The sequence below is a fragment of the Apteryx mantelli genome, chromosome 1, assembly GCF_036417845.1.
Source record: "Apteryx mantelli isolate bAptMan1 chromosome 1, bAptMan1.hap1, whole genome shotgun sequence".
NCBI classification, from domain to species: domain Eukaryota; kingdom Metazoa; phylum Chordata; class Aves; order Apterygiformes; family Apterygidae; genus Apteryx; species Apteryx mantelli.
In genome coordinates, this window is record NC_089978.1 from 2,949,211 (window position 1) to 2,970,875 (window position 21,665).

The following is a 21,665-nucleotide window of genomic DNA, read 5'->3' on the forward strand; positions in this document are numbered from 1 at the left end:
GGTCAACCCCCAACCTGTCCTGGTGCATGGGGTTATTCCTCCCTAGGTGCAGGACCCTGCACTTGCCTTTGTTGAACTTCATGAGGTTCCTCTCCGCCCACCTCTCCAGCCTGTCCAGGTCTCTCTCAATGGCAGCACAGCCCTCTGGGGTATCAGCCACTCCTCCCAGTTTTGTATCATCAGCAAACTTGCTGAGGGTGCACTCTGTGCCTTCATCCGGGTCGTTGATGAATAAACTGAACAAGACTGGACCCAGTGCTGACCCCTGGGGGCCACCGCTAGCTACAGGCCTCCAACTAGACTGCGCCACTGAGCACAACCCTCGGAGCTCTGCCATTCAGCCAGTTCTCAATCCACCTCCCTGTCCCCTCATCTAGCCCACACTTCCTGAGCTTGTCTATGAGGATGTTATGGGAGACAATGCTCTGACTCCTGGAGCACCCTGCCTTCCTATGTGTATGCCTTATTGCCCCAACTTTATGGAATGGGGTCATGGAGGTTCAGAAAGAAGATCGCTTAAGATCCTCCAGTGAACATATGGCAGATGGGCAGATGTGTACTGTGACAGAGTTGGGTTTCATCCTTCAATCTCCTGCTCTAATCACTAGCACCTTTTGAAATCCTCAGAATTTTCTTGATGAAACACTGAGGGATTAGTTAAACAGTCATTCAAAAAGAAGACTGATTGAGCCATCAGGTTTTTTGTACATCTCCCAGAGTTTTCACTGGTGATATTCTCAGTGTAAGCAAAGTTGTAGTGTCCCTTAACCTTGTCTGACCTTGGCTGGCTTGAAATAAGAGGTCACAGCCTAGGCTGCGAAGTTCTTTTATTTATTCTTTATTACTATTTTGTTTATTTTTATTCTATCATTTTTTTTACTTCATCAGGGAGAAAAGTTAGGAGTTGTTAGAGTAACTGAGTAGTAATGTACACCACTAGCTCTCCGCTGGTTACTTAACGTGCATCTGTGGAAATATTCCCTAAAAGCTTCTCCAAATTCAGCAAGGATGGAGCCAGTGTCCTGTGTTGAATGTGCACTGGCAATACTTAGACAGGTTTTGTTCACACTCCTGTTTCTTGCCGATTTGGGCCTGATATAACCTGGGCCGTTTGTTTTGACTTTCGTCCTTTTTCCAGGGGTTAAAAGTTTTTTCGGTATGGCAGCTGAGCTACCTGCTTTTGATGTGATGCAGCTTTCTCTAGAAAGAGATAGTCTCTGAATCGCTTCTAAATCTTGCGTTCTAGTTTGTTCTATTTGCAATTTTTTTTATTTTCCAGCCACTGACACATTGGCAGCACAGTCATCAAGAGATTATCTTCTTGGGACAGTCACAGTTCCAACCAGAGACCTGCTGAGAAGAAGATCAGGTAATGTGGGAGTTACGCTACCGATATTCTGTGTAGATGCTCTTGTAATTGCTTAAAACAATTTTGGTTCTCATTTTTTAGATCAACTTTATCTCAGACATTGCATATATTTGTATTAAAAATCCCGTATTAGAAAACTCATGTAATGGAAGCTGTTTGAAGGTCAGCTTTCAGGGTGTTGGATGTGTAACAGCAGTTGAACTGTGTGATTAATATATTTTGCACTGCTAATGTGGGTCTTCCAGAAATTACAAGAGAGCAGCCAGTTGCACCTTATTAAGAGTAAGGTATAGATGGCACTGTAAACTGTTTATTTTCTACTTTATGATTGAAAGTCCAAGAGTTGTAGAGTTTGGTTGAGACAAATCTGGAAACAAAGGCTTGGATAAGTTAAAAAGCAGTTGGATTAACCTTTTTTTTTCTTTTTTTTAACTAAATGTAAAATACCATTTCTGTCTAGTCTTAATTTGCAATTGTTATATCTTGTAATAATGATATTTTCATTATCATCTCATTCATTTCTGCTTTAATGTCATTATAGTTTTAGTGCTCATTTTCTCCAACCATGAAATTTTCCATTTATTTTTAAAGGGAAGAGAGGAGGAAAAATCTGAGAATCCTTAATTTTATAATTAGAGATTCATGTAGTATGGCTTGATTGTAAAATGAGAATCATTAATGAAGTGGAAAGTAAAATGCTTTGGGGGTTGGAACTACCTGTGAGGTTTTCTGAGGTCTAACAACCTGCTGCTTTTTCAGGTTAGAAGTGATTTGACAAATTCCCAACTTTCACTTCCAAATACTGGTCCTGGACTAATGACCAAAGCATGAACAATTCTTTCCTGACATTTTCCAGAAGGTAGGATAAGGCTAATTATGATCTCTTCTCCTGAAGGTATTACAGGCTGGTACCCAGTTACCCTCTCTGAGGACTTGGTGCCTTCTCATTGCACAAACGTCATGCAGAGCATTGTGGGAGGACTGGAACTTTCCGTAACTTTTGCTCACCACGATGACAGAGAACGTGTTTTGGAGGCTGCTAAGCTTTTAGGCTGGAACAGTGAGGAAAGCCACGAGGACAGTGTGGATGATAGCGACGAATGGGAGCAGGGTGAGAATCCAGCAGTCGTGACCGTTTCGACCCCGAGAGTATGGCTGCCGGTCCACTGCGTGCTCCTTGCAGGCCAGACGCACCTGAGTAAAAGTACTTATTGCTACCTCAGGTATAAGCTGTATAATCAGGAAGCCGCGTGGACTTTGCTCAGGAGACCAAAATTGAGTGACGACGAAAAGAACGTTACAGTGAACTTTAAGAAACCGAACCGGATGACTCTCAGAAGGAGCCAAGGGCTGCGTTGGTTCTTCAGAGAGGAGAAGCTAGAAATCCAGGTGTGGTGGGCGTACGGTAAAGAGACTGATGCGGAAAGACCGCTCGATACGGATCGTCTTATTGGATCTGCCTACGTCGACCTCACAGCGTTAGCAGAGAGGGCAAGGAAAACGCTAAGCGTTAGTGGTAAGTTCCTGAAGAACGTTCCCTTATTTCGTTCCTCTTCAGTGATGTTTTTGTTGGCTTAACTTGTGTAGTCACCTTAAGCAAAACGTTTATAGCTTTGTTTTACCCTTTACGGACTCAGCTGCCCCCTCCTCTCCTTGAAGACGAGCAAAGTTAACATGCTTGCTTCTCCCAGTTCAAAATTTAGCAAGTTGAATGGGTGAAAAGTTGACGGTAATGATCAGTAATGGGTGAAAAATTAGCCTGGCTGGATCGATAAAGAATGTTTCTTCAGAATTACAGATTTTGCCCCAATGATTGGGCATCATGATAGAGTGAAGAGGAGCCGTGAGCAAGAATAACGCCTAACAAGCAGGCTGAATGCCTGTAATCGGAGCAAAGGATTAAGCACTGGGAGCATCTTGGAAACTTCTGTGCTCTTCAGTTACTTACGCTTTTATCGTCTATGTGGTGTCCAGCTCGGCCGCCAGCCTGTCGGCTGATCTACGGATAGGTCGTTAGCTCCTCTTTGGAGTACGCTCAGACATAGTGGGAAGGGAGACACCACACGCACACATATATGTATTTTATGCACGCACACACACATATATACACATACATGCCTGTATTTATATGCATATAAATTTTATACACATATATTTTCCATGTATGCGTATAAAATTTTGCAGAAGTACTATTTCCAGCGCTCGCAGGAAGTCGATGTGCTAGAAAACGGCAATTTAAACTGCTAGTGGGAAAATGAAAATGTACCGTTTTGGGGGGTTGCTCACTGCTTCTGCCTTTACAAGCTGATACTCCTAATAACGCGCTTGGTAATACCTTGCACAGAAATTATATTGAAAATCGCAATCCATTCTGCTGGTCTGATGCGAGATCTTTACTGTAATAAACTGTAGGGTTTAACTTTTCCAAGATCCTGTTTTTCCTTTGGCTTGTTTAGCTGGTCGGCTGTGAATTCTTTTGCAGGGGTTTATCCGCTGTTCAGATGCAACGCTGCAAACCTAGCAGGAGCCGCGGTACGCGTTCATGTTGCACTTTCTTCCGCTTCTGCTGCCCTGACCAGCAGACTTCGCTGTGCTGAGGAATACAGCAGCAGTGAAGACGAAGCCGCAGAGAAAGCACCAGATGGGAACCAACAGGTCTCTGAAAATCACAGTCAGAAACTGGATATTGTAAATTCAGAAGTCACCACTGGGAAACCACCTGGAGAAGACTTGGTGTCTCTGGAAGACACAGTTGCTGTCACTATCCTTGTGGAAAGAGCAATGCATCTAAGTTTAAAAGGTAAAAAACCCTTTTTTTTTCTGAGACCTGCTCATGACAGGTATTGAAAGGAGCAATTTAAAAACAGAAAACGCAGGAGTTTTCATCAAATTTATTCAAACACAATGAATGAGATGGGTTTTGAGCTTGGCTTTGTAGTGTTGCAGCCCTAAGATCATTGCGTAAGTCTGGGGGAAGCAGGAAGGGAAACTATCCAGTCTATCTCTATTAATAAAAAATAAAATGTAAATAATATAACGTTCACCACTACAGGTGACAGCTGAATTCTGAAGTTAAGTGTTATCTGAATAACTTAACCCCAGGATACTCATATCTCAGATTCTTGCAAATTCTGCATTTTTAGCATATAATCAATAGCAGTGAGGAAGAGCGATGTAAGGACAGAGGAGCCCGAACTCACCCAGGCTTGATGCCCTCTCTTTCCCCCTTTCTAGAGGGAAAATTACAGTTAGGTGCCTGTTCACTGTGCTGAGGGTCGCCAAAGAATTGCTCGTCGCTTTTAAATTTATTGTGAACGTATTAAAATATTCCTTCCTAGCAAGGTGACGCTTGTTGTGCAGTGACATAACACACACAGTGAGTCTGTAATTTTTTTTTTTGAGCCTTTTATTTTTCCCTCAAGTTGCAATCCGTAAATGAATCTCTTTTGTTAGAGTTAAACCCCTTAAAACATCCTAAGTGCTCCATCGCTCTCCTTGGCCGCTTCCGAGTGCTGTATGACTTGGTCACTTTGCACTTGCTTAGCATCTGGAGTGATCGGATCTTGTCTGGGCCATTGCACGCTACCTAAATACAAATACGAATAAGGGACTGACGTGGGTGAGTTTTCCGGCAATGTCTTTGCTAAGGTCGACTTGTGAAGGCACCACAGATGGCTTTTTTTTAATAAGCTATGATCCTGTAATCTTCTGGAATTCCTCGTCTTTGCTTTTGGAAACACGATGCCACATTATTTGCTTCTGCAAAGCTTTTGGTGCGATAAAGGTTTCTTTTGTTCGTGTACGCTACTGCGGTGTTTCCATCCTCAAACAACTTATCTTTTCTTTGGGTTTTCAGATGTAACTGAGAGGCTGTTGATGCACTGGAAAAGATGCTGTATAAGCTTGTTCCAGCAAGAATGTGCATTCTTCATAGTAACAATTTCATTTCTGTGTTACAGATAAAAGTGTTAGAATACATTTCCAGTCCGGTATGTTATGGGTGACAAACTTTATGCAATTTTGGAAGAACTACTTAAGATCCACAATTGGGTGAAGATGCAAAATGATTCCCCAAATCTCTTGATATTTCTTGGGGCTTTAAGTCACTTTTTTTCCTGCCTGAAAAGCCTTTTCTTTCTCTGCATCTTCCAAAAAGTGTAAAGCAGCAGCCTAAATTTCACAGTGTTGGAAAGGAGTGAAATTACCTCCATGTGAAGTTCTACAAAATGCAAAAGGTTAAAACAAAACGCGATCAGGACAGCATACCTCTGATCCGGGCGACACTATGCCGCAGATGCCCTAGCCGTAAAGCTTTTGTTTCTTACTACCCACTTCGTGAAGCATCAGGTCACACGCTTCAACCCCTTCTTTCACCTCATCCTTCAAATCGTTCTTTTATAAAGCAGAGTGAAACTAATTCTTCAATGCAACTCCTTTGCAAAGTCAGGCTTTAGAAGTTGCTAAGCTGAGTCAGTCTCGGTAAGACACCTTTGATCATGGCTGAGTCCTCTTATTAGGTCCAACAATTCTGTCTGTTATGGGCATTTTTTTTTCCCTACAAGAAGAGCAGGCTAGGACTTGAGAAATGCTCATTTTGCCTTTGACTACAGAGATTGATTTTTAGGTCTGCCTTTACATTCAGGAGACAGTGAACTAATCCGGATGGGCGTTACTTGTTTCTCTAAGCTGAGCACACATTGCCCACATCGGCGTTTGAGTTGCCGTGTCCACGGACTTATCTGAGAAGAGTTTTGAACACGTTTTAAACTGAAGTCATTGCGTGCATTAAAAACAAAACAAAGCAAAACCACTTGTGAGTTCTCAGGCAAATCCCGAAGATCAAGGGATAAAGCAGCAGTGACGAGTGAGGTGACGAGCTTTACAAGTCATGACATGCTGTGGCAAATTAATCGTGCTCATGGGCACATAACAAAGAGGGTCCATGCCTGAGGAAGGGTCGCATCCAGACGGAAAAGAGCAGGGAGGGAGAAATCCTCCGACTCGCGCTCTGAATTTCCTGAGAGCAGTTGCACAGCGCTGGCCTTGCTGGAGGCCCTGAGCATCCTCCTCCTCCTCAGGCTATAATTCAGTGCAGGTGACTGTATGATTTCTGCAGCTTTCATTCAGCTCTTTCTAATCTGCAGTATCCCGTATTTGGCGAACGTCCAGCTCTGTCCCTTAGTATGACCTTGCGTTCCTTGGTTTCAAGTTATCCGCCTTGAAGCGCAAACATACCCAGTTAAGTCAGACGAGTTTCATTCATTATCGGTTTTCTCACAAGCCTTCTCCCAGGTTATTTCAGGACGACCGAGGGAGCAAGTGTTTGCGTTCCCGGCCCTGACCTGTTTACGCGAGAAGTCTTGCAAAGCTTTCACCGATGCGTTGTAGAGTGAATGCCTCTCCTGGCTGCTTAGCTTAGGAATCACCAAGGTCTGGTTTGTGCACGGATTAAAACCAGTATTTCCTGAAGCTGCTTAGAAAGGACTTCAGCAAAGCCTGGCTGCAGCCCCTTGCATTCAAGTCTTTTGACCCTCAGTGAGGAGAGTACTTGCTTCTGCCTTGAAGGGATATTAAGATCGTCTCAATACTTCAGCCTTCGTGAGATGATCTAGTAGATGCTGTTAAAAAGTTTCTTAATCCTCGGGTATCTTTAGCACTGGGAGCACGTTTTCTTATTCAATCAACGCAGGAAGTTGTTCTAATCGGTAATACTGGAGCGTGTTTAGTTAGCAATCAACAGAAGATCCCAGGAGAAGATCCCAGAGATTTCTTTATTAAGTATGTATTTTTAATTGCTGATCTGTCTTTAGAAAAAAATAATAATTATTAGTAAACTGTTTATCCTTTGTACCATTCTGTATTTAATTCTGTATCTAATTTTAGGGAGTCCTTTAACAGAACGTGGAGTAACAGCGCCTAGCAGCTATGTATCATTTGCCGTTGCCGATGCAGATGCTCCAGTAACCACTTCAGTAGTAGAAAATACAGACTCACCAGTGTGGGACTTTCAGCAGCCAGCGAGGTAAGCCATGTGGACTTGCACGGACGGACGTGCAGAGCCTCTGGGACTGACGGCCAGTGGCTCGGTGCGAAAAGAACATATCTTTTAGGAAGGGTGGTTCGACCTCCACTGAACTTCTCTCTGCACCGCGTTTTGGCCCACCTCGGGTGAGGCAGTAAGTTTCCCTCTTCCGTAGTTTCCCCACCTGGAGGAAGGGGCTGATAATAACTAAAGGACTCTAGGGAAGATTAATTTAGACTTGATCCAATTTATTGGCTTTTTCCATACATTTTGCTTTGTTCCATCCTTAGGCATATGCCCTGGTTCAGGACCAGCGCTCTAAGGTGGGATTCACCCACTCTGACTTTAGATACCTGGAAGTTAGGTGTCTTAAACTGTAATATTCAGTCATAAACCTGTCTTTGCAATCTTGTGGCTCTTCCAGTATTTCTATGCCAGCTTTTTTAATTAATTCCGAAACAGTAGCCGAAGGTGTTTTCTAAACTAGGCGGAACAAGTTTGATACAGGCAACAAGAAGACATACTCGGTGTTTTATTTTGTCTGTTACAGAATGCATGCAAATATATACCAGTGACTGCCCAGGAGTGGGTTTTGCTGCCAGACTGCTGAGTTGGGTTTTGGTTTTAGGGATTTTGTAATGCGAAGATCAAACCATTGATCTTCTGATAGCTGAAGTTTAAAAGTTTTGTTTCAGAGGTTGCTTATGCTCCGAGTCGCATCTGAGATGCTTCAAGCAACCTAAAAGCTGTTCAACGAAGACATTTGACCTTTCAGTATTCGATGTTGGGTTTTTTTTTTCCAGAAATCAGCATCAAATATTACAGCTTTCAACCATAACCCCACAGCTTTGCTATCACCATACTTACTGAGTCACGAGATACACTGTTTTTCCATTTCTCTCCTGCTTTTCCTGATGGCTTTGATGTCCTAGCTTTTAAATCACAACAAGAGTGAGGAGACAGAAGTACTTTTTGGATAAGCAAAAGCCAAAACCATATAAAAGTAACTGTGCTTTCAAGAAATCAGTCAATCTTTTTCCCCGTGCTTCGAGGAAGAGGCTAATTTGTCTGGATAGGTAAAATAGCACTGAATCTTCAGAGACGTTTTACTATTCTTGCTGGTTTTCCTACTTTGCGTAGCAAATTATGGTTTTATTCCTAACAGATTGTCCAAAGAACTTCTCTTGGATCCACAGCAAACCTTGGTCTTCAAAGTGTGGCATAAAGCAGGTAAAGTTTGCAGTGCAATCTTGGGAGGAGCGGCTTTCGGCATCCCTTTCCAGGGGTAACCGCAAGCAAATCGGAGGGTGGAATCGTAAAGACGTTTTTTTGCCTTGCGTTAGAAGAGCGCTATAGCGAAGTACCATTGATTTCCTGCCCCTCGGCATCCTTTTCCCCCATGAATCTTCTGGCAAGATTTGGGTTGTTTGTATCCACCAGTTCTTTTCATTTTTAATCTGACAAGATTTTGGAGGTTGGATCTTCCTAACGAAGGGACGTTGTTTACTGTACCTTTTGCGTGCTGATTTTTTTTTTCTGTCCCAATAGATGGTTGAAGTGTAGCCAGCGATGCTTGAGTTAAAGCAGTTCCAGTAACAGGGCAGATGTTGCATGTTTTGCTTATTTTCTAGAGGCAGATGATAAAATACGGATGATTAAGATAAAAATATTGTTTATAGAAAAAAAAAAAAAACTTGCCCGAAGAAAGACTGTTTTTGCCAGGTGGACTTTTTATGGGTCTTTACTCCAATTGTAATGAAATACTTTTATAGTGCCACAGATATATTTTAAGAGTTATTTCTGTATCCAGTATTAGCACTTACTGGAGCAGCTGAAGGCCTTACGTTTCAAACCTAACAACGTATGTAAGCTTTTTATATGCATTTTTACTGTACCTCCTGTTGATTGTTAAATGATAAAGATGCTAAAGAATAATTCAGACTGGTGCTGGCTTGTTTTGTCGCTAGTCTAGATCCTTCAATATTTAAATGCTACCAAGCAAGCACTCGTTTAAAAACCCGTGTGTTTGTTGTTGGGAAGGCAGCCCTGCTTCTTCAGTTCAGACTAGCAGGATGTGATATTTAAAATATTGATTTTTCGTGATATATTGAAGCTTAGCTGGCCAATTTTTTTTGCTTCAAAAATAAATTTACTGTGTGACTTTAGCCTTTCTCTGTATTATATAGAGTATTGTGTGTACAGAGTGATTCTCCTGGCAGCCTCCTCCCCGCGCTGGTCTTGCGTTGTCTCTGCAGAGACATTTTTAGCTGAACGTAACCACTAAAGTACCCCAAGTAATGTCCTCTTCTTGGACAGGTTTGTTCTGTACTTCAGATAAAGACAGAAAAGACAAAATGTTGCACAAAAACGCAACAGCCTGATGATAAATCAGCATTTTTAAAAGTTTTGGCCAAGTGAATAGGTAAGAAACCTGCGGTCCTGCAGCGTTCTGCAGCCAGAATTTTATTCCCACGCTAGCCAAGGTCCCCAAGTTGGCCTTCACGTTCGTTTTTTTTAAATCTCCGATTGTCTCATTTCTAGCCTGTTTCCCAGCTGAGCGTCTTTCCCTTTATTATAACCCTTGTTCAGGCTTTCCGATGAGGATTTCCGATTCCTGAAAATATTTCTTTTAAATGCAGTTTAAATTAATATGCGCTTTATATTCTTCTCCCCCAGAGACTGAGCGAGTGATTGGATTTGCCTCTGTGGACCTTTCTCCTCTTCTTTCCGGCTTCCAGCTGGTGTGCGGGTGGTACAATATTACAGACTTCGGCGGGCAGTGCCGAGGGCAGATCAAAGTAGCGGTTTCCCCTCTTCAAAGCCTAAGTAACCTCAAAGAGGAAAGACAGGCAAGGATCCGGACCCAGCCACCGAATCCTTCAGTACGTACCGCGGTTTCTTCGAACCTGTGCAGATCTGACTAGATTCCTAATCATCATTGGCGACTCTCTAGGTTTGCCCAACCCTTCCCATGCTACACGTAACACGTACAGTTACTGGAAGCAAAAAGATGGAATTTTATCCTGTTGCCTATTCAAGATTTTGTGGGTTTTATATGATTTTATGTTATACCGCTGTCAGTGTTTTTCCCCGTTGAGTTGTCGGGTTTCCCTTGTTTGGATGGCTGTTTTATACAGCAAGGTTGGAACTGGAAAATGTAGATTGGAAGCTGTGATTACAATGCAACAGAGATTGGAAAACAGGCTTCATATCGATATTTGAATCTGCCCTTTAACAAATGTTTCTGAGATAAGTGCCCTTAAATGGTATTTTGGCTCGGTGCTGGAAAATGCTTTGAAAATTTGAAGCTCTTTAGAAAACTTAAGTTTTCTTAAAGCAAGATCTTTCTTTAATTCCTCTATTTTCTTACTGCGGCAGACTCACGTGCACCGTTCCTCTTTATTCTAGGCGCAGGTCAGCTTTGCAACACTTCCCAGCGATGCTGCAAGTTCTTCCAAGCAGACGTTGAACACCTTGTCGAATGAAGCCAGCGTCCCTCCTCGAGAGCGGTAAGTCAGCTGCTTGCTAGTCGTCTGGATCGTTTTCAGGGCTCAAAAGTCTGCGTAGCTGAAGCCTATTGACTCTGCGTAGCTGAAGCCTATCATTAAGTCATGGCCTGTGTATTTAGCGTGCATAGGAGATGATACTTTTTCTGTGTGGGTCTTGAAAGCAGCTGGACGAGACATTGTGGACCCTGGCGGTTTGCTGAGACCGCAGGCCAGCAGCAGGTAGTACTCTTATTTGGTCTGAAGAGCCAGCTTTGCAGCTCCCGTTGCAGATTTCCTATCAGGAGCACTATTAGCCGGCGTGGAGACTGCCATTTGCTTTATTTTAATGTAAATATGAAACACTCTGTAAATGCCGTTCTTGATGACGTTCGGATGAGCCAGTTTAATCCTTCAGTGGCTCTTTAACGCGTTTAAAGATTTTGGATGTTCCCACTTGGCAGACTTCTCACAATTCTAGAATTTAGCTGCTATCTGTTGTTAAACGTGTGCCTGTTTCTAGCAGGATTAGCGCCCCTGGGACGCACGCGCCTCGTCATGAAGAGCACATGCAGAACGTGCGCAGATTTCATGAATCCTTGCAGCAAGCGGAAGGGAGCGCGCACCGGGCGGCAAAGATGGACTCATCATCGCCGTCATCGCGGACTGCTCTTCTGTCTGCGCTCAGGTAAAACAGAGCCATAGGCAAAAAGATGACGCCAGGCTTTGCTTTGCAAAGCAGAGCTTGAAACTGAAGAAATCTCGCATCCAATTTTAAAGGAAATGAAAATTAAGCTAATACAGTAACTGATGAAACAGCTTTCAGGCAGAGATCGGTGTAATTTACAGCAGGATGAAATGAGACTGGAGTAAGTGGGGACTAAGGGGGCAACTCTGCATTAAGACTGAGGTGCTCTGGCAGTGCTGAGAGTCTCCCAAGGGCTACGGTAAAAACGTTTTCAAATCTAGGTTGAATGCATTGTTTTATCCATCTTTGTTCATCTGCAAAACAACGTGCACTGTTCAGACAGTAGGTTTTTGAGCTGGTTTTTGCCAGTACAAGAACAAGCCTGTAAGCATTTTCATTGTGCGCACAACAGGACGTCTTCTTTCTTTCTTTCTTTCTTTCTTTCTTTGGTTGGTGGGTTGGTTGGTTTTTGTTTAACACATCTTCCTGTAAGCTCTTAGTTTCCCCTGGCTAGATTCTAGGCTTAAAGATGGAAAGAGACTTTTTGGGTCATTCGTTCCTTTCCTCTGCTACCACAAGCAATATATCATAAAATCCTTAGACCTTATGAGGATAAAAATCCTCAGGTTTTTGTCAAGCTCAGTCATAAAGTCAGTTAACGTCCTTGCCTTTGTGACTTCTGTTGGAAGGTCGTTTCAGAATCCAGCTTCCTTTGATTCAGTGTGCTTAAAACTTGCTCTTTTTTAACTCCCAGTCTAAATTTATTCGTAGCTGTTTTCAGCATTTGTTCTTGAGCTACTGTTGAACTTCTGCTTAGACAGAGCAACCTCAACATTGGTTCCACTTCTATTGCACTTGTCAACAGCATGTAGATATATGAATACAAGATTAAGGGTTATTATTGAAAAAATAGATCAGTAGGTAACGATCTGCTGCATATTTCTTTTCTTCCAATTTCTTACCACTGTTTGCAGAAAAAACTTGAATGAGCTGGATGAGGTTCAAAAATACTTCAACCAGAAGCTGACCAGGTCTTTTCCTGACTTCGCTTATGGTCACCCATCCAAATCAAGTCGTGACGAGCAGGAGGGTGATCGCCAAGGCTTGATGAGCAGAGCCGTGGATCCCAACAGGTGTCATCTTTTGGAAAAATCTAGTCAGCTGGTGTCTCAGGTCAGCAGCCTAATCAATGGTAAGTTGTCACTCAGTTTGGAATTCTTTGCCAAAAGCTGCTTTTAAGGGTCTTCAGATTTCCAGCTTCTTTTCTGCCATTCACGTTCTATACATACCCTCTTTCAGAAGCATCGGTGCAATTAATGTTCCCTGTCAACGGTGCTGTTAGACACAGAATCACACTCTTAACGAAGATGAATGTAGGACAAACCAGTGAAGAAAATCCCATCTCTCTGCATACCTTGTTTTCAGATCCGTGGTTTTTCACTCTGCCTGGCTTTAACCGCTCCGTTATAACTGCTCTTCATCAGCACTGGTCTGCTTATGGCTTGCAGTTAATTTTATCCCAGCTTAACTGCTCGTGCCGCTGTGATCTTGTATCAGGAGCGAAGCGGCTAGGAAATCAAATCCATGCTAGTGCTTTTAAAATAATGTATCGGGGGAGAGAAGAAACTGCGGCTCGGATTGCTGACGGTCGCAGAGTTGCTCTCTGCTGTTTCTATCTCTGGCTACCCCCAGGGAAGCAGCGCTTCCACGAGATGAAGTTGAAAGGCACATTTCTGTTGTGCCAGAACCTGCCATTTTTGCATGTCACCGCCTTGATCTTGTCACCTTTTCTTCTCTAGCCTTTGCTCTTTTTGTTCCTCTTATTTTCTCTATTAATTAATTGTTTTTACTGCTTCTTTACATACTCTCCTTTACAATTTCCTCCGCTCTTGCATTACCTTACAGCAAGATTTTTACACTTGCCTCAGAGCAGCAGTATTTTGGCATTTCACCTCTTATCGGCCAGCTGATTTCTCAAAGAATGCGAGAAGTAAACGTGTTAACTAGGAACTGAAAACAGGTGATCGTGGCTTTTTAAATAAATTGTAAAATGCCCAGAGATATTCAGGATTGCACGGATGCTATTAAATGCTTAGGCTCCTAATTCCTTCAGCCTTTTTCATAACCTGTGTTAGAAGCACAAGCAGCTCTTTGTTTTCAGTCTTTATTATTTTATCACAGCGACCGGTCAACAGTTCTGAGTGATTTTCTGTTTGTAGGAATATTTAGTTAGCAATTGTCTGTCATTTGGTTTTAAATTGGTAAATTGAACCGAAAGCCGGAGAATATCAGTAGCAACTGTGTCTTCTGGACCCCTAGGTAAAACTGAGGAAGCTATAAGTAGAAAAGGTTGTTAGATTATCCATCTTTCCTATCTAGATTATTCCTCTCTCTTTCCCTGGTCAGCTGAACTGTCCAAACTGTTTATAGCCGTTCCGAGCAATAGATATTTTTTCCATTTGCTTTGGATGATTTCCCACTAAGTACTCAGCGTATCAGAATATCTTTGCTGCCCAGTGTTTTTCTTTACATTCATCTCGGTATTTCTAGTTATTTCCTAATTATTTCATCCTGGACGTTGCCTTTTTTCCTTAGCATTTCTGTCCTTCTCCTGCCCTTGTGAATTGTAAAGAGAGCAGAATGTGGTCACGTCAGCTGAGTGTTTGGCAAAACTGCGCATTTTTAACTCTTGACCGTTTTTGCTTATCTGATCTTTTGCAAAAAGCACGAATGTATCAGATAAGAGGTGAATTGTCACCGCCTACATTTACTGATGCTGTTTTCTATTAATCAGACCTACAGACTATAACTAAAAATACCAAAGACTCTTCTAACGGGCATCAAGACTACAGCAGAAAGCCGGGTGCTACGCGTGTACCCAACCAAAAAGATGAAGAAGCCAGAAATGAAGCTTATCAAATGCAGCCTGAGTTGGAATCGCCCAGTGTTTGCAGTGACACCCAGCAGCCATACTCTTTTGGGAGATCCAGGTTTGAAAGAGAGATGTTGCATGAGTTTCTAGACCAAGCTGTCCCTGAAGACGAGCATCCTTCGCTGACGGACCGTATCCGGGAAGACGAAGGTGCTTTCGCCATCCATTCGCACAGCGAAGACGAGTATGAAGAAGATGTCATAGAACCACGAACTCTTAATGAAATAACAACCGTAACGGACAAAACGAGTCCCTGGTCCAGCGTGATATCCGACGTGGAGCTGAGTGCTGATCAGCAGCCCGTAGACGTGAGGCCTGACGGTCAGCACTTGGGGAATACAGATTGCCTGCGAAAAGGAAACAGCAGGCGGAGCAGCGCGTTGTCCAGCGTACCGCAAGGTGACGACCAAAGCACGCTCACCGCTCTTACCCCGTGCGTTAGCCCCTGTGCAGAAGAGAGCAGTGCTTGGGCAGGAACAGATGGCTTTAACGGCTTGAGGAGTGGCGCAGAAGCAACTAAGAAGGAGTTTCGGCCTGCTCGTTCGTCAGAAATGCACCGGACAGCGGATGGCCCCGTAGAAAATGGGAATTGTGGTTGGGATGGAGTATTTCAAACTAAACAAATAGAGCAAACTGAAGAATTTCGTGAAGCCTCCAAAGAAGTACTGGGGGTTCCAGGAGACATTGCTTTGACCAATTCAAAAACTACAGAGCGCCAGGAGGAAAACAGTGAGGATTTAGATGAAGATGATGAAAGCGAGGAAGAAAGTGGTCCCGATGAAATGTGCGTGAAGCGTGTGTCTGCCCAAGCAGGCTCTGAAGGAAGCAGTGGAAGCTTTTCTGATGAGAGTCATGAAGACCCCCTGGAAGAGTCAGCAAAATCTGGGAAACCCAAAATCATCTTGTATCCTTCTTTCTTCTTGAGCATACGTTGCGTTCAAGGAGAGCGTCTTATTTCTCGGTTAGAACCTCACTGGCCTCAGGAAAGAGAAATTAATTGCGTGAAACTCTTCCCTGTGAAAGGAGTTTAGAGTTGAGGTCGCAGGAAGGTACAAGAAGAACCTGCTATACTGTGTTCCACAGAAAACGTAGCGTCGAGCTGCCTGTCATTTATAGCCAGTATTTCCTATCACGTGTGAGAGTTGCTTCATTTTGAGCTGAAGCTCCTAGGTTTCTTCTGCATTAAAATATAATTTATTCTGTATTTAAAATACATTCCCTCCTTCCTTGCCTGGATCCCAAGTCTACGTTCAGTTTCACTAAGCTGTGCTGGAGTTTTTGCAGGACGAAGCACTCTACAAGCGTGTGAGGTGTTACTTTAAAGCGAGTTTGTGTCCTGTCCTCTGCGAGGGCCAGGTGGTGGCACCAGGTGGTGCTACCAAATGATAAAACCCTGGTGAGAAGGAATGAGAGTATCAGGCGCCATCCGGGATCCGTTGAAACCTGTTGTGGTGAGGCTTATTCGAGAGCCGCGGCTCCCGGGAGGCTTTGTGTAACTAGGCGCCGCCGACGGTTGATCCTTAACAGCTCTGCTCAGATCGGATCCTGTTGTCCTTCCCAACTTTTTCCTTCCACCCCGGCAGATGGAAGCCTCCATGCGACTGCTCAGCGGTTCTTCTCATCCTCCCGCGGCTCTGAAGGTAAGTATGGGCCATCCGTAGGCTGCCGCGCGCTTCTGTGGTTTCGTCGGTGTTTTTCCGTGCACCAGCGTTTGTTTACTACAAGGGGATAAAGATTATTCCCAGAAAGATCCTGCCCTGGTTATTTTGAGGTCCGTTACCCTCTCAGAGGCACGGATTTGCTAGGGCTGCTGGAGCAGATCTTGGTACCGCGGCAGCTGCGCTGTTTATTTTCCGCCGGCGGTAAAAGTAATACGTTGCTTCCCCACCCTTTGACCTATGCGACGAACGCGACGAGGAACATTCATGTAATCGGAAACAACTTGCTTGCTTAAACGGTGCGAAACCAGGCAGGATCTAATAGCTCCGAAGTGACGGAGCCTGCCCGCAATGAATAAACATGTTTACAGTCCAGGTCAAATGCCTGATTTTTTTTTTTTTTTTCTCCCAGGTTTTGCGTTTGGAAAAAGGGCGTTTTTCTAATTTACCTAAAAATTATTTCTCCCTAAAGCCTTTGGGAATTTTTCATACCCTTCGGTTACTTTTTCCAGCCCTAAACTTAACGCAGGGGTTGTGCTGCAAGCTGTTTTGCTGTCCGCTGAGCGTTCTTCACCAGGGCGCTCGGTCCCGATCGCGGGTATAGATCTCTATCGGAGGAGTCTTGGGAGAATATTAGCAAGGCAATATTTGGAGGTAGCTGACCTTAAACCAGCTTAATTCCGGGATTAGCTACGGCTAATTCCTCGCAATAGCATGCGGGTGTCTGCTGGGACGGGCTCCGTTGCGCCCGGGGTTACGCAGGCGGCATCAAACGCCAAACGTGAGGAGCAAGAAGGTTTTCGCCTATGGCAGTAAGTAAACGGCAGTTCCTGAAGCGTGTTTTCCGCTGGTTTTATTCTTGATCGGCACAAAGCAGCATCGGTTTCTAAATCCGGGTTTGCCTGGTTTCGGTTCAGCAGGCTTCAGACACGTCGCTCCTGACAGCCAGGCTGAAATCCGAGCCGCGGCGCTGTTTGCATCCGGAGCGCGGCGGTCGCCTTTCGCTCGCACGGCAGCCGGCGAATCTCCAGCGTCGCCGCCGCTTCCTCCGCTCTGCTCCCGCTCCCTGCTTTTCCCACCTTCCTACCCAAAACCACGGAGCGGCTTCCTGTTCTCGAGGTCCTTCCCTGCTCCGTGCCGGTCCCCCACGGTCCGGCAGCCTGGGATCCCCCTCTGCCGCTTAGCGAGTGCGGCGAGCGGCCGCGAGCTCTCTTCCACTCTGCCCTTTTCCAGCCTGTTCCTAGTATAACCCGGGATAAATTATCCAAGGTGCGCGGTGTATCCAGGCATGTGGCGTAGCCCAGAGCGCACTGCGACGCCGATTCCAGCTAGGGTTTGGAATAAGCCTACGCCAGAGTGAAAACGCTCGCGGCGATTGCGATACGGGTTGCCGGCTGGCAAACCCGAATTAAGGCTCGCTGCCTTTCGGAGTGCGACGCTGTTTGGGGAAAAAGATGCTTTAAAAACTGGAGAGTTAAACTTTTCATGAGGTTTTTTTCCCCCCCCACCTCTAAGAGTACTTCCAACGGGTAAGGAGCTTGCGCTGAAAGCAACCTGACTTAGAAGAAGTATATTTTTAGTGCTTATTTCACATAGATTTACCTTCGGTGTAAATGAGAAATCGCACTTTTATAATACAGCACAGGCGTGGGCAGAGTCAGGATAACGGGGGGGGGGGGTTTATCCCTTAAAAACGCAGCTGGCTGACAGCCGTCCGAAGAGCCGTTCTCGGATACGGGCGACGTTTGTGCTTGTTCTGCTCCCGTTTCAGCTGCGGCCGCTAAAGCCAATAACTCGTTTCTTCTTTTTCCTCCCTCGAGTTACCCGGAAAGCAGAGCTGAGACTTTCACGCGGCAAATCCATCCTCCCAGCCCACCCGACAGAAAGGCTGAAGGTCTTTTTCACTTCCGTGAGCGATCGGGAAAGGAAGAACAGGTTTCCGTGTTGTCCCTCTCCCCGTTGGGATGCTACAGGGTAAAACCTTTTCCTGCCCCGAAAGCAGGAGCGGGTAGCACCTCACCCCGGCGGACAGGTCGGAGCCTCTTAACGCCGCTCCGTTTCCACTCCTTGCTCCGTGCACGGACAAACCCAGCCGTCGAGCAGCCGTGCGGCTCCCCGAGCAAGGCCGCTGCCCTATTTCTTTGACCTTGAGCTAAGCCGCCCCCCCACGCTTATCACATGCTCTTAAACCCGCTGGCTCTGCTCGAAGCCCTGGCACGCGGCGCTTAACTAATCCCGGGCCGGTTTAAGTGTCCTTTCGTCCCGCTGCCGTTTCTATAAAAAGGAAAGCGGAGCGGCGTCTTCGAAACGCGGCGCCGAGGCCGGGGCGTCCCGCGAAGCGTCGCCCCCCCCCCCCCGCGAGATGTTTGCGCGTCGCGAAGGAAAAGAGCTTTATTCGGAAGTGGGTGTCGAAGCGCGGCTCTTTGCCGTGCCCCTGTCCCCAAAACGCCGGTGAGGTTGGACCCGCGGGCGTAACTTCCTCCGGCCGCTGGTCCTCGGCGAGAGCTGGCGCCGCGAGCGGCTTTTAATTCCCGTCTTTTCTTTGGATTCGCACCCGCGGGGCTTGAGTAGCGACGGGAACAGCTGCTGAGCAGCTGACGGCTGATCTGGGTCACTGGGTGACACGAGGGAAATAGGGAAAAAAAGAAAGTCCTTGCGTAGCGCAGGTGCCCGTAGCAGGGGGATTTCGTAGCCCGGTTGATCCGAAGGCGGATCCTGGTCAACGGCATTTATTTTCAATGATGAAACCGAAATTTTAACAGCGGGGTTCCCTTGCGGAAGCATTTCCCGAGCTGCGCGCACGCTGCGGTGCAAACGAGCATTTTAGCTACGTTAATCTCCGTAGCCTCCTCTGGAAGGACGGAGAGGTTTGGGAGCACGGCGGAAGCGCAGGGAAGCGGTGCGGAGCCGCCTGGCTGCAATTTGGCTGCAGTCTTGGCTTTCCGAGCCAGAATTTCCTTGTGCTTTTTGCTTTTTAAGGCTACAAGCCTTGCGGAGCTGCGGGACACGGCACCCTGTGCACTCTGCAAATAGGTCAAAAGAAGAAAATGCCGCTTAACGCACAAAACCCGGGAGCCTTTCACCGCTCCTTTTCCCTATTTTAAAGTATTGCAGGCTCCAGCAGTTCTCCCGGATGCGGTTCGGAGGCTTTTACAGCGCTGCTGCCGTAATTTGTACCATGCGTGAAAGCGGGTCGTGTTCAGGGCGCAGGATTTTCTATTTCGCTCGTGGCGGTTGGTTTGGGATTTGCAAGGTGGCGTTTTGCTCCCGAGGGGAACAAGGGAATTTCCGAGCATCTCGGGGCACCGAGAGATGCGGGGAAACATGTAAATCCCGTGGGCCAGTTCGTCCCTCCCCTGGAAGCTCGGTGCGGAAAGGCGGCCGCTAAAGGATGGGAAACGGCCGAAACGCCGCTCGCTCCTCTCGTTCCCATTTAATATAGGGATGGACGAGGCCGATGATACGTTCTCGTGAGCCCGGTTGGCTCGTGAGCAGAGCGGAAGCAAGCAGCAAAAATGAAACGGGAGAAGACGAGGTTTAAATTATCCAAGATATAATCATCCAAGCGGCGGTAACGGCGGGGTTTTAATATAATTAATGTTTTGCTTTGTTGGAAAGCGGGAATGGGGAATACCGAGGTGTTTTTAGGAACGAGGAGCGCGGCGCCGGGGCCGTGATGCCTCTTGGCGGATGCGACGAGGGACGAAGCGCTCGAAGCGGAACCGGCCACCAGCAGAAAACGCAGCCCAAGGCGTTTTCCAGATGTCGGAGTAGCCGCGGGCTGCGCAGGTGGCACGGCACCGTGCCGCGATCGGAAAGCTGGTGTCAGGCAGCGCTCGCAGCGCCGCGAGCTTTTCTCTCTCTCTCTTTCTCTCCTTAGAGCGGAAGCGGGGCTGCGCTGGGAATTCCCTACCGGAGCCTGAAGCGTCCCAGGCCAAACCTGGCCTCGGCCGATCTCCCGGAAGAGGAAACCGAAAGAATCGCCAGGATATTCTCCGCTCGGCTGTTCAAGAAGGAGTAGGTCCGCGCGCGCCTGTCGGGAAGGAGCCGCTTCCCAGCTGCCGCTTGCACCCGGCGCGGGCAAACGCCGGCTCCGCCGGGGCGGCCGAAACGGCATTAGCAGGTTTCGCTCTCCCATTTTTTTAATTTGCCGAATTGCCGTGCATTTAAAGGGAGTTAAATCCCGGTGGTCAACCAAGGGATCAGCTCCCGTGGGAAGCTGAGGGAGCTGTGAGTCTTGCAAGACCGGTCCCTGGCAAGCACAAGCCAAGGATGAATGTAAAAAATCTCAATCCGTGTACAAAGGGCTTTTACCAGAAATAGATAATTTTGTCCTGTAACTTATTTTTGTACATTTTTATCGGGTATCTTTCGGATAACGGAGTACAAAGCAAAGGAAGCGACGTTATTTTTGTACCGCTATGCAAACGCTGTTTGTGTTTCAATAAAATTACACCAGTTTCTTGGCGTCTCGTGCTTAAAGGCGTTGCTGCCGCTTGGCAGGGAAGCCGGGACGAGCCGTGAAAGAGGATCCTCTCCGGGCAGCCGCCTTGCTACGCTTGTTTTTCAGGGAATTGCTGCCCAGGGAATGGGGGGGGGGGGGAAGACGTCAGCAAATCTTCCAGGTACCACTGGAATCGAGTGTCCTCGGCCAGCTGCCAGGGAGCCCAGCGGCCCCCCGAGGGAGGAGGCAAACGGCAGCTCGCGGGGGCAGCGAGGGCCCGTCCTGAGCTGACCCCGGGGGCCGCGAGTTGGAGCATGGGCCCAGCCCGAAACCCTTCGCGCGCTCGTTTGCTGGGATGTGCAGCCTTGAAGGAGGTTGGCACCAGCTGTGCCTGTTCGGAGTGAGCGTTTGCACTGGTGTTTTCCACGTCTCGCCCCCTCCAGGGCCTGTTTGCCCCCCCCTCCCCCATGCAAGCTGGCAAGGAGCAGAGCGGGACCCTCAAACTCGCCTCTCAGCCTGTTAATAGCCAATTTTATCCTTGCTTGACAGCTATTTCGCCTCGCTAGGGTGGACGCAAGCTGCCGCCGGGGCACCGGGGCTCGAACCCGGGTACCCCCGCGCGGCCCCTCCCGCCGCCGCCGGGGCTCGAACCCGGGTCCCCCCGCGCGGCCCCTCCCGCCGCCGCCGCCGGGGCTCGAACCCGGGTCCCCCCGCTCGGCCCCTCCCGCCGCCGCCGCCGGGGCTCGAACCCGGGTCCCTCCCCGGGGCGGGGCGGCGGCGCTATAAGAGCCGCGGCGCAGCGAAGCCCCCGCGCCCGCTCGCTCTGTGCTCGCCGCCTCCGCCTGCAGCAGGTGAGTCCGGCGACCGGGGTGGGGGGGGAGCCGGAGCGGCGACCCCGGGGCCCCCCCGTGCCCTCCCCTTCCCCGGCACGTCGCCCACGCGGTGTCCTTCCCGCAGGACTAGCATGAGCCTGGGACGTCGCCTTGCTCCGCCGTCTATGGAAGGGGACAGGACCCACCGAGCGGCTGCCCGAAATACCTTCGAGGAGCGCGACGCCTTCAGGGAAT

At 47.1% G+C, this 21,665-nt stretch overlaps 1 protein-coding gene across 1 annotated transcript in view; it reads left to right on the top strand.

Moving 5' to 3' along the window:
- C2CD3 (C2 domain containing 3 centriole elongation regulator) overlaps positions 1-20,636 on the top strand; it is a 40,105-nt gene extending 19,469 nt beyond the window's left edge. The window contains exons 22-33 of the mRNA XM_067289533.1: positions 1,280-1,369; positions 2,265-2,885; positions 3,852-4,169; positions 7,253-7,391; positions 8,557-8,621; positions 10,068-10,273; positions 10,800-10,900; positions 11,400-11,564; positions 12,539-12,756; positions 14,359-15,400; positions 16,034-16,136; positions 20,035-20,636. Of these exons, the coding sequence (XP_067145634.1) occupies positions 1,280-1,369; positions 2,265-2,885; positions 3,852-4,169; positions 7,253-7,391; positions 8,557-8,621; positions 10,068-10,273; positions 10,800-10,900; positions 11,400-11,564; positions 12,539-12,756; positions 14,359-15,400; positions 16,034-16,136; positions 20,035-20,175 (3,209 nt within the window). The 3' untranslated portion in view covers positions 20,176-20,636. The remainder of the gene's footprint in view (positions 1-1,279; positions 1,370-2,264; positions 2,886-3,851; positions 4,170-7,252; positions 7,392-8,556; positions 8,622-10,067; positions 10,274-10,799; positions 10,901-11,399; positions 11,565-12,538; positions 12,757-14,358; positions 15,401-16,033; positions 16,137-20,034) is intronic.
- Positions 20,637-21,665: the final 1,029 nt, after the last annotated feature.